Below are 16,823 nucleotides of genomic sequence, written 5' to 3'. Positions count from 1 at the left end.
TACTAGGCCACGTATATGCTGGCTTGGTATTTTGCCGAAGGCCTGGGGCTTTGACAGAGACGACAACAAACAGGCTAATGCAGTTTGTGCTACCGTCACTCCAGATTGTTTATTATTTCATTGTATTTAACTTTTATTTAACCAGGCAAGTCATGAGATGGTGAGTTATGCTTTCAGATTTAGCCCCCAAGGGAGAGTGAGCTGACTGAATGGGTAAGTGAAGACTTGTCTCCCTGGTAGGGAGGTTGACAGGCAGGGGCCTGTCTGGGGCCAGTCCCTGGGTGAGCAGTGGGCTGATCCAGACTAGGATGACACAGGCTGCTTTTTCAGGGTTTTACCTTTTATCTTTTCTTCCTCTCACCAAGCCGCTCACATAGTGCTGGGCCTTTGTGCTGGGCCTGTGTGCTGGGCCTGTGTGCTGGGCCTGTGTGCTGGGCCTGTGTGCTGGACCTGTGTGCTGGGCCTGTGAGCTGTGCCTGTGAGCTGTGCCTGTGAGCTGTGCCTGTGAGCTGTGCCTGTGAGCTGTGTGCTGGGCCTGTGTGCTGGGGCTGTGTGCTGGGCCTGTGTGCTGGGCCTGTGTGCTGGGCCTGTGTGCTGTGCCTGTGAACTGGGCCTGTGAGCTGGGCCTGTGTGTTGTCACTCAGAGAAGCAGCTTGAGTTAGGCTTAGGGTTAGGGTTGTGCCGAGGTCACTTCTGCGAGAGGGAGGGACAGATAAAAGGTTTGTAACTGTCCTCCAGGCCACTGGGCCCTAGAAGTGGCAGTCTTATTTCATGGGGTTTATAAATAGAGTAATTATATGTGTGTGAGAGATGGAAAACCAGACAGTCAATTTAAGGGTGGTTTGATGCTGTTGTTGTGTTTATCCCCCAATCAAACATTATAACAAACAAATAAAAGAATGCTACACCATAATCAAGTCAGAATGAAGCTGGTGATCACAGACCAGACCAGGCCTTTAGTTTCTGAGACTTGGTAACACAACATCTGTTCAGGAGAATAGGAGAGGATGCAAGGCATGGCTACTACTGTGTCCATGATGGATCATAGTGATGTCAGGATGATCACATTCACCCAAACACACACTTAACGACCCATCATGACCTAATAATCTGACTCATGATTTCCGTAGAACACAGTCCCACAGTGTCCTGACGTCTGCTGGGGCTGGTGCAAGGGGAGGCTGTGCTTCATGGTAGCACTGGTCACAGGTTCAGAGTGTAGTTGCCTTAGGAGGAACTGTATCAAGCTGTGCAAGGGTGAGAGAGAGGGAGAGAGTGTATGTCAGTCTGCATGTGTGTGTGTGTGTGTGAGTGAGAGAGAGGGAGGGGAGAGGGGAAACCAGTCAGGCGTCACAGCAGGACTGATGACAAATCGTTCCCGTTGACGGTGCCAGACCAACCAGCCCAGCAGTATGAGATGCAGAAAAACTATTCACATGTTGGATCAGTTCTGTCTGCAGTCTCTGTTTGTTTATGGTCTATTTTTACCCCCCAGTCTAACTCTCTCCTCTACCTTATGGCTCCCAGATGAATGTCAGACTTATTGGAGGGAAATCAATCAGATGTGGTTTGGACTCCATACCCCTGCAGATGATATCTGATATCAAACGTCCAGTGAGGCGTTCTTTCAATGTGGCTTGTTTTTGGAGGAGACAAGAGTCTGAGGCACCGTGTTGCTTGATGCTGTTATGTTCATCAGAATCAGGTTGTTCAGTCACCCGAGCGGAGGAGGAGATGACAAACAAAGGCCGTTACGGCCTTTGTTTGGTGGGCTGTTCAGTAGAAGACCCTCCGTGTGCATCTTAGAAAGGGAAGTGATGTCGCTCTAAGGGAGGTGATGTCGCTCTAAGTTCGGGAGTTTGCATGTTAATTTGCATGGGTTCTCCATATTGATCTGGTGTAGGCCATGTGGCCAGTTAGGAAAGCACCAAACTCAAAGCAGACGTGACACCGGAGCTCTGAGACCAGCAGGGTTTAACCCTCTCTCCTCCAGGTGGGCTGGGAGAGGGAGCTCTGAGACCAGCAGGGTTTAACCCTCTCTCCTTCAGGTGGGCTGGGAGAGGAAGCTCTGAGACCAGCAGGGTTTAACCCTCTCTCCTCCAGGTGGGCTGGGAGAGGAAGCTCTGGCAGGGAGAAGGAAATAGAAAAGGAAACCTTCCTTCCTTTCCCTCTCCTTTTCTCCTTAGCTTTGTTCTCCCCTCCACACCCCTCCCCTCCTCTCCCCTCCACACCCCTCCCCTCCACACCCCTCCCCTCCCCTCCACACCCCTCCCCTCCACACCCCTCCTCTCCACACCCCTCCTCTCTCCAAGCTTTGCATCTGGAGTGAGTTACTGTTGCGGTGCCACATGAGGCGGTGGGGGGTAGCAGGAGGGGGGCAGTGGGGGAGAGGGCAGGACTGGGGTCTTTAGAGGCAGCCCTGCTGGATTACTGACCTGCTGTGTGAATTACACAAAGAGAGGTTTTATTGAGCTCCAGCTAAAATTGGTGTTGAGTTTCTCTCGGGGGAGTGAGCGGAGAGGATGTCGTCATCGCAAAGTCACGGTTCTGATGCACTTTGGGCAAACAGCCCTCCACCCCTCATCACCCAGCATCCCGTCTGCCCTGAAAGGACCTTCCATAAACACTGGGGCGGCGCTAGCTGGCTGGCATGGGATTGTGGCAAGGGCTGGGCTGCATTAAGCTCTTTCTGAGTTCAGTCAATACAGAGTTCAGTGTGTTTTAGTCAGACAGATATCAGTTAGGGCAAGTAAGAATGCACCTCCTACACGCTGCCTGTCTTTTTACCCCCTTCTCACCTTTTCTCCCCATTTTACTTACCCCCTCTCCTCTCTCTCCCTATGCCCCCTTCATTTACATTTAGTCATTTAGCAGACGTTCTTCATCCCTTTCTCCCTCTCCATCCATTCAATCACCCTAGCCCAGGGGTCGGGAACCTATGGTTAAAAGGTTCCCGACCCCTGCCCTAGCCCTATGCCATCTGGGCTGCTCATGAGGCAGATCACAGAGAGCTTGTGGTCTGTCTTTGTCCTCTCAGGCTATTTTTATCCATGCAGCCTATATTGTATATATGGAAATATGCACAAATCACAGTCAGTCCAGTAGCTCGCTGCTCTCCCCTCTTCTCCTACCCATTCAGATAGAAGCAGATGCTCTTGAGCTTATGTTTTATTTTCATGGCTGACCAGCCGGGGAGCTGGGCTGAGGAGGATTAAAATGTATTTCCTTTTTGTTCTTTGGTCTCTATTCCTACCTCGTTCTCTCTCTTATTCTCTCTCTCTCTTTCTCTGTCTCTGGCCTGGCATCTGGTAGAGTAGTTAGCCTAAGTCTTCAGTTGAGGTGTTCCTACAAATACTTTTTACTGTTTCAGTCACATACTGCAGTAGGAGGGCTCAGCCCTCCTCCCCCCTCTGTCTCTCTCTTTGTCTCTCTTTCTGTCTCTTTTTCCTTCTCTCTCTCTCTCCCCCCTCTTTTCACTCTCCCTGTTTCACCCTCTCTCTTTCTTCTACCACCCCCCTCTCTACCTCCCTTCCACCCTCCTCTCTCCCTCCCTTATACCCCCTCCTATCTCTCTCTCTCCCTCCCTTCCACCCACTCCTCTCTCTCTTTGTCTTTCATTCACTCAGCTCAGGACAGGGAGGTGGCTCTGATTACATCTGAAGTCCATAAAGAGCCTGGAGCAGATTTACCACCCAGCCCCTGGCTTTCTCTTCCTCCCTCTCTCTCTCTCTCCCTCCTCTACCCTCCTCTCTCTATTTCTCTCTTCCTTCTCTGTTTCTCCTTCCTCTCTCGGTTCATTGTCTAGTTGTATTTGACATTTGCATACGCTATACTTTCATTCAGCTAGCGTTTCTCAACGGGGGCATTCAGAGTACATTGGGGGGCGTTGGAAGCGAGGGGAGCGTTGAGGTGTTTTTGGGGGGCGTTTGTGTGTTTTTTGCCACATTTTCTTAATTTTAGCCTTAGACTTGATATTTCAACCATCATCTCAAGCTTTTTTTGACAAGGTTTTCAAAGCAAGGCTTTTGCACAGATTTCTGTTTTTGTTGGAAGTTGGAATGTAAATTCTAAATATAATCATATTCCAACTGTCCTGCCTAATCAAATCTGATATTTGACATTTTGTATTAAAATGATAGGGGGGCACAGGCCCAAAAAGGTAGAGAACTACTGAGCTAAACAAACTGTAGGGCAGGTCAGCCCCACAGACCTGCCCTGGTCACCCCCACAGACCTGCCCAGGTCACCCCCACAGACCTGCCCAGGTCACCCCCACAGACCTGCCCAGTTCACCCCCACAGACCTGCGCAGTTCACCCCCACAGACCTACCCAGGTCACCTCCACAGACCTGCCATGGTCACCTCCACAGACCTGCCTGGGGTGACCCCTGTGGAGATGTGTGTGTGTGTGTGTGTGGGGGGGTTAATGTTCAAACAGACTTTTTGATTGGTCTGCATATGTGTGTGAGAATGAGCTCATTGGCTTGTTCACTTCCTGCCTGTGGTGTCTCATGCCTGACTGGTCGCTCTGATGACAGTTGGTTGTCTCCTGCTGACTAACGGCAGAACACTCCGGAATGTCACAGCCTTTTAAACAGGAATGAGGTTGTACAAGCTTAGGAACAGCCGGTCGTATTCGTATCATCCAGTACAAGGTCAGTCGGTCAGGAAGACATTTAGCATCTCTGTCTCAGCAGGTTGCCTCTCCAGTCTGGAGGTGTAGGTGTGTAGGTTTACAGCTCTTCGTTTGGAGCAGAGGAGTAGTGACTAAGACTGGGTTGGTATTCCAAACCAGGGTCAACTCCCTCCATCTCTTCCCTGTCAACTAGGATCAGCCATGATTAGATTACGTTGTGCTACATGTTTGTTTTTGCTGTTGCTCAGGTCCCCTGCCTTTGCTGATGTAGTCTGTTACCTCTCCATTACACATGCCTGGCTGTTCGGGCTGTCAGCAGAGACCTTCTGACATGTGAGTCTGTTGTCTGGCTTCATGATGATGTCACTATCTTGCGGCGCGTGTCCACTAGAGCGACGGAAATCGCTTATTGTCGCTTGCCTTCCCACAGTGCACCACGCTCGGAGGCGTGTCAAACCTGTGAATGCAGAGTTGTAGTTATGTAATGTCACTGTTGTAGTTCGTACAACTTCATGACCAAGTGTGGAGAGTGGAGTTTACGTATTCGCAATATTGATCAAAAACTTTTTTCATTTTTTTACACTCATGAAGCAAGAAATCCAATACCCTGGCTAGATTTTTTTTATTTTTTTATTCAGAGTGAAAGATTAAATGTTACAGTATGCCACCGGGCACTCAGGGTAACCAGTCGTGTACTGTGGGCGGGGCTAGCTAGCTAGCACAGTTAGGCTAGCTAGCTAGCACAGTTAGGCTAGCTAGCAAAGTTAGGCTGGCTAGCTAGCTACATTTACATTTATGCATTTAGCAGACGCTTTTATCCAAAGCGACTTCCAAGAGAGAGCTTTACAAAAGAGCATAGGTCACTGATCATAACAACGAGATAGCCCCAAACATTGCGAGCAGCCAAAACATGAAGCATACATTGTGGAAAACCAAATAAGTGCCAAAGGGAAGAACCATAATAGGCAGTAAGGTGAACCCTGTTATCGTTTCAACCCGCTCCACAGTCTGGCATCTACACAATCTTTAGCTCAACGAGTCCTGCTAAGCTACCAAAAACAAGTTTGTTGCTGAAATTCCAGTCGATTGTCGATGCGTCTATGTTTTATACAGAACTAGTTTCTTCAGAGCGTAATAGGATTTTGGTGGCACGGTTCGACACGTGATCCTTCTACACCAATAAGGTAGCTGCTTTTTGTCAACATGGATGGATAGGGTTGTCAAATAGAGGATGGGACCTTGCACGTTACAGTGTTTCCTATGTTTATTTTGCCGTGGCGGCCCGCCACGACTAAATTTCTGCCGCCATGGTATCAGAAATAGGACTGTACAAAATTTTAGGACGTGTATGTGATTGTTAGAGTGCATGTCGGAAAATAGCATGGATACGCGCTTCACACCGCAGTTGAGATTGTGCGTCTTTGAGAAGTCGTATAGCTAACTTCTCAGTTAATTTAAGCCTGTTATTGTATATTCTTGCTAATTTAAATTTGATGTTGACAAAAAGCAGCTACCTTATTGGTGTAGAGCGATCACGTGTCGAACCGTGCCACCAAAATCCTATTACGCTCTGAAGAAACTAGTTCTGCATAAAACATAGACTCAATGATAATCGACTGGAATTTCAGCAACAAACTTTTTTTTGGTAGCTTAGCACGAATCGTTCTTTTTTATGAGATAAAGATTGTGTAGATGCCAGACTGTGGAGCGGGAATCATTTTCTAAAAGACTTTTCGTGGTTCACCTTGCAGCCTATAAGAGCATGCAGTTAAACAAGTTACAATTGAACAACATGAAACTCCCCACAAGAGTACAAGAGTGTACCTGTAGAAGAAACAATCAACAGTAAAATATTTCACAGCAAGTACAAGAATTTGAAACCGTTACAACTAACCAACAAGAGCAACAAGTCTCTCAATACGAGTCATTGTGATCCTGGAGGAAACTAACATCAGATCCAGCCAAGTATTCCTAAGTGCCGTTGTACTCCCGGAACAAGTGCGTCTTACATTTAGTCATTTAGCAGACGCTCTTATCCAGAGCGACTTACAGTAAGTACAGGGACATTCCCCCGAGGCAAGTAGGGTGAAGTGCCTTGCCCAAGGACACAACGTCAGTTGGCACGGCCGGGAATCGAACTGGCAACCTTCGGATTACTAGCCCGATTCCCTCACCGCTCAGCCACCTGACTCAGGAGCCTTTTCTTGACTCTTGAGCCTTTTCTTGAAGGTGGGGAGACAGTCAGTGTCCCTGATGGAGGTGGGGAGTTGATTCCACCATTCCAGCTGGCACAGTTAGGCTAGCTAACTAGCAGTGCGAAGTTACGTTATGTTATGAATAGGGTTGCAAAGGGGCGGAAGGTTTCCTGTAAATTTCCGGAAAGTTTCCACGGGAATTTGGGGAATTTTGAAGAGAAAAACGTGCCAAGGTTTTTTTGCAAAAGCATATAACAGGGAACTTCAATGTAGTTGAGAACAAGACTATGCACGCCTAGCTCAGCTGGACCCTGAATGCAGCTGGTTGGGAACATTGTCTGCTAGAAACATAAAGCTAAACGTAAAACGTTCTGTTGTTTTTGAACGTCTTTGTCATCAGTGTTGCGTCTGAACGTTTCTATGCCTGGCAAGTGTGAGAGCGCCGAATTGCGTAGAGGCCAAGAGCGGTATTGCAGACAGAGATTTCAATTATAGCTAGCAACATATTGAAAGACTTTTTTGGAGCTGTGAACTTAGTTAAAAATTTTGAACTATGAACTGAACTAGTTCATGTAGAAAGTGAACTTTCCCAACACTGTTTGTCATTACCTAGCATATTGATTACTTGGTAAACTGAAGCCATGTTCATTTTAATACCAAGTTTATTTGTATACAGTAGACTAACTTTTTACAGCAGTGAGAGTAGGATGTATGTCCACACAAAAGTTGTATTATAAATGTTTGCATGCATGTCTGCTTATGACAAGGTAACTACAGTTAAATTACCCCAAAATTTCCTGTTAATTCCCGTATATTCCCGTTAATTCCTGTGGAACGTTTCCAACTTTGAATATTCCTGGAATTTTGCAACCCTGAATTTAAACTTTTAAATTCAGTCTCATTACTTATGAGACTGAATGAGTACAAAAACCCCACAGGGAGCACCGACAACATTGGCGACCATGCGCGAATACAGAGACGTATTGAATATGGCTGGGTGTGCAGCCACACAGACGATTAGTTTTTCCTCCATCTTAAAACTCTGAATGCTAGAAATGTTTACAATGACCAACGGTTGCTATGTTACAAGAAACACGTCAACTATCCGATTGGCCGTCATTCTCGGAAATTGCTCCTAATTTACATATATTGAGAATATCTTAACTCGAATCGCTGCACCACGCAAGCGATTCGCCTGACTCCATTGACATTGAAAATTCATGGAAAGCATTGCGTCGCTCGCTCGCGTTGCATCACTGTAGTGGACATGCACTGTTAGCTTGATGATGATGTCACTATCTTAGCTGTGAACAACTGGAAGACAGCTATATTTTAGACCTGTATCTATTAGTCCTACGAGGCATTAAAACACCAGATTACCCAGTTTTGGAAATTTGTGGATGTTTACAGAAAGGCCCCAGTTTACAGAAACCTTGTTTACAGAAAATGACTCCAAGGGTAGACTCTACTCTAGCATTCACAGATAGATTATGAGCCAGTCTTTCTCAATCTGTTGGGGTTTTGGTTAAATGTACTGCTTGGCTAATACCACCAATTTAAGAGCTAAATGGACTAAATTCCCAAGTTGCCAGAATAATTGGATTGTGCCGGTTCTGGTAGAGCATCAAAGAGGGGATGGAGCTTGTTAGTCTCCTTAATACCCCTTCTGCTGTAATCAGCTAAAGACCCCTAGTTTAGCCCTCTACAGCCAGACCCTGCTCTTAGCCCTCTACAGCCAGACCTTGCTCTTAGCCCTCTACAGCCAGACCTTGCTCTTAGCCCTCTACAGCCAGACCCTGCTCTTAGCCCTCTACAGCCAGACCCTGCTCTTAGCCCTCTACAGCCAGACCCTGCTCTTAGCCCTCTACAGCCAGACCCTGCTCTTAGCCCTCTACAGCCAGACCCTGCTCTCTTCTCTCAGCTTCCAGAAAGAAGGACCTGGTATCTTCCGGACCCTTCCGTCCTGTCTCTCTCTGATTGGCCCTGGCAGAGGTAGCCTGTGTATGGAAGCTGGTTAGGGGGCTGTCAGAGGAAAGGGTTAAACTGACAGATAGAAACCAGGCGCGTGCATAATGAAGGATAATGATAATGCTGTTTTTTGTGGTCTCAGTTTTTTGCATGCCTGGTTTATGGGGCTCTTTCTGGAGATGTGGTCAACTTGAGCTTCAGTGATGGATGTTCCTTCCCTCCTCTGAAATGTGACCTAAGTGATTCCAGAGGTTGACTAGATTCTGCCTTCTGACCGGGCCTTTCTTCTCCCAGCCTCCTGACTCAGATCATGTATCTCACCATGCATTTGTCTCCCCAGAACAATGGCCTGAATGTTTTAGGAGTTTTACTTGGATGGATTCTTTTTAGGCCCGTCTCCCCCTACACCTCCACTGGAAAAACAAACATGGGTAGTTTGACTGACACCAGTGGTAAACTATGGCCTGTGTGCTTACAGTTATGGTTCTGGATCCAGTTACTGTGCAGCTCTGCTGTGTGCCATGCAGTGATTTAGGTCCTTCTCCTGTTTCCGGCCCTCCAGGGGCCCTGAGCCTGGTTACATGACGGGCTACATAAGGGAAGACAGGCTGTTCAGCTGCTGCAGATCTGCTGCAGTTTTAGCCTGTCTCCCTGTTGCATCAGGATGAGCTGCAGCTGTAGCCTACTTCTAGACCAGGTTCTGGGTCTGTTATGGGGTAGATGCCATAGGAACAATTTGGTGAAGTCTGCCTGTTTAGACAGTAGTCTTGACATGTAAGTGCGTACGGTTCAGTCATTGAGGCTAGGAAAGATGGCTACTCTGTGTTGATAGACCCTGTGCTTCCATGGGCTACTTGTTATTTCCATGACAACTTGAGGTAGCCTAAACACAGTCCCTCCCTGCCCTTGTGAGTGTCCTAACCCTAACCGCCCATCTGATCCTCAGAGCTTTCAGACTGTGGTTATTCAACATGTTGGTTACAAAGACATGGTGGATGTTGGAGTGGTTTAGTTCACTTGTCAGGATATCTGCGATATCCTCTAGTCTGCAGCGTGAACAGCCTGCTCTTGGTTTCCTGCGAATTGGGTATCAAGAGCTGTGATGTCACTGTGTAGTAGCTGCTGGAGCACGGCCAGGCTTGAAAAGGAATTACCAGTGACTGGAGAGACGAGTAGGGGTGAAGGGTTGAACCCTCTTCATGGCAGAAGTTATAGATCCTTACTCGTGTGTGTGTGTGCGTGTGTGTGGGGGGGGGGGGGACTTGTTATTGTTCAGCTGTGTGGGACTTATTATTGTTGGTTGTTTGTGTGTGATTTTTGTATGTGATTGTTGTGTGTGATTGTTTGTGTGTGATTGTGGTGGTTTCTTGGTGACTTGTGGTGTGTCAGTGCTATGCAGCATCAGCCTGACTCTAGCTGAGGTTCATCTCCCCCTCTGATTACAGTGGTCCTACTATTCTGTAATACTTCCTGTAATACTTCCTGTAATACCTCCTGTAATACTTCCTGTAATACCTCCTGTAATACCTCCTGTAATACCTCCTGTAATACCTCCTGTAATACCTCCTGTAATACTTCCTGTAATACTTCCTGTAATACCTCCTGTAATACTTCCTGTAATACTTCCTGTATTACCGAATGCACAGGAAGATGCTGAGAGGCCAACAGACCCTTGTTAATCATGACCTGAACACTCAAGTTAAGCAGTGTATGTCGCTGAGGCGTCTCAACACTGGAGATAGTCCTCTTTTATTGCAGCTATATTTTGAATACGATCTGGGTTAGATCTGGCATGACTGTCTCCTCCAGACGTCCAGTCAGCATTCCTCCAGCTTGCGGTGGAGTTGAGGGTGGTGGTGGTGGAGTTGAGGGTTTGTTGTGTTGAGGTTGTTTCCATGGGGATGATGTTTACGCCATCATCTTCCTTCCGCTTAATCAGAGCTGTGACGTGCAGCTTTGCTCTGCACCACAACCACAACCCCACGCAGATACACACACACACACACACTCACACAGTTCAAATTACACAGCTGTCAGTAAACCATACCTAGCCTTTCTTCTCTTCTATTGCACTGGGCCTACGTCACCTGTCATCTTCATGTGTCATGGGATCTTTGTCACTAATCATTAACGCTCACGACGTAGGATCCTTAAGACTTGTATTTTTGTTTCTTTCTCATGTTTCTCCACGTGATTAAGCGTTTCTAACATGTGACCTGCTTCCCCAGGCGCAGGGTGGTGAGCGTGTGCGGCATGCAGAGGCCACTCCCCCTGCCCCAGAATGAGTGTACGAGACAGCGGCGAGGCAGCTAGCCAGGATGGACGCTCCTACCTTCTCCAGATCTACCCTCGGCTGGCGGCCCCGTCCACGGGCTGCTGCAGCCTGCAGGTTCCCAAGGACGCCACGGCCACCGCAGTGGTGCAGGACGCCACTCTGGCCCTGGGCCTGGACCCCGGACGCCTGTACGTGCTGGCCGAGGTGAAGCAGTGTGGCGGGGAGGAGTGGGTGCTGGAGGCAGGGGACCTGCCGGTGCAGAGGGTCCTGCTGTGGCCCCGCAGGGCCCAGGAGCCCCACCCCCCTGGGCAGGGCTTCTACTTCCTGCTCCAGGAGAGGAACAACGACGGCTCCATCTGCTACGTCCACCTGCCGGCCCTGAGCCGCGAGCGTGAGGCCCAGAGGCTGGCGGCCCGCGGCTTCCTGCCGCCACGCCAGGACGACTGTGATGACCTCTGCAACCTCCCCGTCCTCAACGAGGACAGCATCCTGGACAACCTGCGCAACCGCTTCCACAGCAAGAAGATCTACACCTACGCTGGCAGCATCCTCATCGCCATCAACCCTTTCAAGTTCTTGCCCATCTACAACCCCAAGTACGTGAAGATGTACGAGAACCACCAGCTGGGCAAGTTAGAGCCGCACATCTTCGCCATCGCGGACGTGTCGTACTACGCCATGCTGAGGACCCGGGTTAACCAGTGTATCGTCATCTCCGGGGAGAGCGGCTCGGGCAAGACCCAGAGCACCAACTTCCTGATCCACTGCCTGACGGCGCTCAGCCAGAAGGGCTACGCCAGCGGGGTGGAGAGAACCATCCTGGGGGCGGGGCCTGTGCTGGAGGTGAGCAGGGGGCAGCCGCGCACGTGTGTGTGTGTACGCTCGTGTCTGTGCATTTGAAAATGAGAGAGGCTAGTAGAGGTTAAAAGGAGAACTGTGTGTAGAACAGAAAGGATAGGTGTGTTTTCTAGAGGAGAGGGCTGAAAGATGCGTGCCGTGCAGGACGCCCTGCTCAGGACGCCCTGCTCAGGACGCCCTGCAGGACGCCCTGCAGGACGCCCTGCTCAGCGCCTCCCAGCCCCGTGGCCAGTGTCTTGGTGTGAAATGTGGTTTTGTTGATCACTCTTTTTTAGGTCAGATCCTTCCTCTTTTGTGAATGATTAACATTCTCCCAAGCATATACACTCTCCATACAGCCTGTCTACACAGCTACAGTTCAGGATATAGACTCTCCATACAGCCTGTCTACACAGCTACAGTTCAGGATATACACTCTCCATACAGCCTGTCTACACAGCTACAGTTCAGGATATAGACTCTCCATACAGCCTGTCTACACAGCTACAGTTCAGGATATAGACTCTCCATACAGCCTGTCTACACAGCTACAGTTCAGGATATAGACTCTCCATACAGCCTGTCTACACAGCTACAGTTCAGGATATAGACTCTCCATACAGCCTGTCTACACAGCTACAGTTCAGGATATACACTCTCCATACAGCCTGTCTACACAGCTACAGTTCAGGATATAGACTCTCCATACAGCCTGTCTACACAGCTACAGTTCAGGATATAGACTCTCCATACAGCCTGTCTACACAGCTACAGTTCAGGATATAGACTCTCCATGCAGCCTGTCTACACAGCTACAGTTCAGGTCTATAATAGACACTGTGAGTCTGAGGTGGTTTCGGTCCTCTGAGCAGAAGCTGATCTCAGACAGGTTCTCCTCAGAAAGGAGAACTGAGAGGGAGATGGTTGGCCCTGTTCCTTTTTGCACTCCTGCTCCATAGCTACCAAGTCATGTAAGACTGGAGCAAAAAGGAGGGTTATTTGTTACCTTGTGCACTTGCGCAAGCTTAAATCCTTGTACTGCTTTACCCATGGGGAAATGTCTGTCTTCAGTCTGGTGGTACAGATCATGGAGCCAGCACTACAGGGTCCGCTCACAGACTGTTCGTGTGTGAAACTCTGCTGTTGAGCAGGCAGATACAAGAGAGCCTGGCCCAGAGAGCCTCTGGCCCAGGGAGCCTCTGGCCCAGGGAGCCTCTGGCCCAGGGAGCCTCTGGCCCAGAGAGCCTCTGGCCCAGAGAGCCTCTGGCCCAGGGAGCCTCTGGCCCAGGGAGCCTCTGGCCCAGGGAGCCTCTGGCCCAGGGAGCCTCTGGCCCAGGGAGCCTCTGGCCCAGGGAGCCTCTGGCCCAGGGAGCCTCTGGCCCAGGGAGCCTCTGGCCCAGGGAGCCTCTGGCCCAGGTGGAGCAGCTCACCTGGCCTTGGTCTGGAGGAACCACTGTCTCCCAGCACAACCCCGGGAGGGTGTGGTCTCCATGGTGACAGCCTGCTGCACTCTGTCATCATGCTCAACCACAGATCTCCCTGTTTGGACCAGCCACGTTCAACACACACACACACAATCTCACCACACACATCTGTTGTCATTCTCATGGTTAGACGCCTCAGGGTTGCAATTCCCATTTCAATACGTTTTTAAATGTCAGCTTCATTAACATCTTGATATGTTTGTTTTTGCTTCATGTAGTTGACAAGCACTCACTATACAACCTCTTTCTCATTCACACACCCACAAGACTTCAAGCTGCTTGTTCTGAAGAGTTTGGACTGTGTCTTTAGGTTTATTCAACTTCATGCAGCACCGGCGGCGCCGCCAGCCAATTCACTTGAAGCAGTGAATGCTGGTGTGTGATGGCGTTTCTCTACATGGCCTCGGGCTTCCTCCCTGGTCATGTGATCATCACTTCCTGTAGATGTCATCTGGTGCAGGCAGGCAGTGATCACAGGAGCAGGTCTGCTGTCATGCCCTGGGATCCAAGCTTCTCTCATTCTCACACACACACACTCCCTAACACACACACATTCACACACACCACAAACTCATGCACAAATAAGCATACACGCACATGCACACACAAGCATGAACACCTCCGCAAAGACGAAGAAATGCGTGTGAGCTGCAGAAAGCTTGTAGGGGAATGAGGAGTTGGTGTTCCCTTCCAGGGTGTTTGGTGTTGGGAAACGAGAGGCTGCAGCTGGAGTCTGGAAGCTCAAGTCAGGGCTTCATTCCTCAGTAATGTGTCTAAAAATAACAGTCAGCAAAGCCTCATGAGGAATGTAATTTATTGGAAGTGAAACCTTCAAACAAGTATTAGTTCCTGAGACCCAATAGGATTCTTAAAGGGATAGTTCACTCTGAATGAACTGAGAATGATCTGAATGATCTGACCCCTTCCATATACAATCTAGGCACAGATAATGTATAAAAACTGTCTCGCGAACTGGCCCCCCCGAAAATGTGGACCTTCTGATTATTTAGACTAGAATGAGCATCACACCTGCAGTGTTACTGAGGCAGCATCACACCTGCAGTATTACTGAGGCAGCATCACACCTGCAGTGTTACTGAGCGTGAGGCAGCATCAGACCCCCCCTCCCCCAGTCAGCACCGTTTGGCAGTCAGTCTACCTATCCCAGAGTGCAGTGCTTCCCCAGGCCTGTGGTGTGACCAGCAGACTGAGGCAGGCCTGTAATCACCAGAGGGGCTGTCTCTGCAGGGCTCAGCCCACAGCCAGGGCCTCCACCCAGGCTTCCTGAAATCCCCCTCCCCCCCTGGAACTGTGGAGGACTTGTGGAGGGACTCAGACCAACATGAAATGCAGTTTTACAGAAGGAATAGTTCCTTTTATTTTATGTGGGTGGCAGTCATTTTTTAAATTACTTTTTTTAAAGATACCAACCTCATTCCTTTTGAAGTCAGTCTTGCTCTGCAGGTCAAACTACTATGTACATCATAGTATGTACTATGTACATCATCATTTTGTATACGTTTTGGGATGTTCATTGGTTTCTTGTTTGTGGAAGTGCAGTCCACCTCTGAGTAGTTAAAAGTTAAGGCTGGCTTGCTGTGAGGAGGTTCCAGGAGAGAACATGGTGAGGAGGTTCCAGGAGAGAACATGGTTAGGACGTTCCAGGAGAGAACATGGTTAGGAGGTTCCAGGAGAGAACATGGTGAGGAGGTTCCAGGAGAGAACAAGTTTAGGAGGTTCCAGGAGAGAACATGGTGAGGAGGTTCAATGCAGTTCTGTGGCTGGATTGACAGATGTACACTTACTGCTCTCGTTCTGTTCTGTAGATGAAACGTAAAAACACTCAACAGCAGCTTTAGGGTAAAGATAATCAGATACAACCAGTTTCCCATATGTCGCAATAGTTTAGTATTACTATTGTCCTGCATTGTGGGATTGATGTCTACAAAAGAGTTGAGCTGAAAGCTGCACTATGCTCCTTAGAACCGGTCCTACTGGTTCCTCTGTACTTCTACAGTGTTGTGTCTTCAGCTCCTCCTCTTACAGAGATGTGTGTCGACTGTTGGCGGTCTTACTGTTGTTTTTGGTCTTTATTATTGTGGATTCGTGTTTCAGTGGCCGTGCTGGAGAACAGAGAACAGAGGTCAGAGGTGTCAGAGGTGAGAGGTCACCTGGGGTCCTTGCTGAGTTCAACGGTGAGGTGATACCATAGCCTGGTTATCAGTGGATCATCTAAACCTCTGGTTACCTGATTAGCTGTCCTCAAATTGTTTTGACTGCTGCAGTTTGCTCCTAACTACAGAGGAGAACCATGACTCGGTCTGTGCTGGTCATGTTAGTTGCTGTTCAGATGCAGTGTAGCAGCCAGGCTTTGTTCTGGTGTGTTTCTGCTAGCCAGCCCTCTGCTGGCCTAGCTGCCACACTGCATCTGGACCAGGACCCAGGATGACATCATTATGGATCAAATAGCACAGTGTGATGACTCAGAGAGCTGGCTCAGCACTCACCCCACCACCACAACTACCCTCTCCTGCCCCTCGATTGCCCTGCCTAGTCTGCCCTGACAGTCATCCATTTTGAGAGTCAATGCTCTTAATATAGATTGCATATCCGGTTAAAATGAGTCATACTTTTTTTGTGATCCCCAGCTAGACTAGCAGAGTAAATGTTAACAGGGTGGATTGTTTTAATTGAAGGGTTTATTGACTGAGTGATTATTGGGTATACCAAAAAAAACACACACACACACACACACACAGTCTATCACTCACAGGAAGTTCCTGTCATCTGCAAATCTCTTCTCAGGAAGTGGAACTTTTGCACCACAGGAAGTGCACAGGATCACAGGATTCGCTCTCGCCATTGGCCGGTTTTGTCGCCGGGTGGTGATGACAGGCAGCTGTATTGTTGCTCAGGAAGTCTAGTGGAGTAATTGGCTATTTTGCGTGTCTGTTGTTGAGCTCCCAGCCTGTTTCCTCTCCTGCTGAGACTGAGCAGAGTGTCAGACAGTTGCTGCAGCCAGACCCTTCTGCAGCCAGACCCTGCTGCAGCCAGACCCTGCTGCAGCCAGACCCTGCTGCAGCCAGACCCTGCTGCAGCCAGACCCTGCTGCAGCCAGACCCAACAGCAACATGGAGAGACTCCAGCCTTTTGATCTCTCTCATATCTCCAGAGCTGTTCAGCCCACTAGCCACCTGGGTGGGACCTGTGTGTTGTTGTCTAGGACCTAATCATTACTGATCATTACCGTTGTCATAGCTTCATTAGTGTTGTATGATGAATATGTCTGAGCAGACCTATGGTGGCTGGAATGTGCTAGCATCACATGCTAGCCACACATGCTAGCCGGTAGACATTTGGCACATAGCTATTTAGTCGTAAGCTTGTTCAGGTGTTAGCACGCTAGCTTGGTCTGTCCATTCAGATATT

General features: G+C 48.9%; 1 protein-coding gene across 2 annotated transcripts in view; it reads left to right on the top strand.

Moving 5' to 3' along the window:
- Positions 1 to 16,823, top strand: part of si:zfos-588f8.1 — a 54,887-nt gene that overhangs the window by 3,062 nt on the left and 35,002 nt on the right. For both annotated transcript variants that reach the window (XM_067229576.1, XM_067229575.1), the window contains exon 2: positions 11,027 to 11,916. In XM_067229576.1, the coding sequence (XP_067085677.1) occupies positions 11,080 to 11,916 (837 nt within the window). In that variant the 5' untranslated portion in view covers positions 11,027 to 11,079. The remainder of the gene's footprint in view (positions 1 to 11,026; positions 11,917 to 16,823) is intronic.

The sequence above is a fragment of the Osmerus mordax genome, chromosome 26 (assembly GCF_038355195.1).
Source record: "Osmerus mordax isolate fOsmMor3 chromosome 26, fOsmMor3.pri, whole genome shotgun sequence".
NCBI lineage: Eukaryota > Metazoa > Chordata > Actinopteri > Osmeriformes > Osmeridae > Osmerus > Osmerus mordax.
This window is presented reverse-complemented; position numbering and strand designations above follow the sequence as displayed.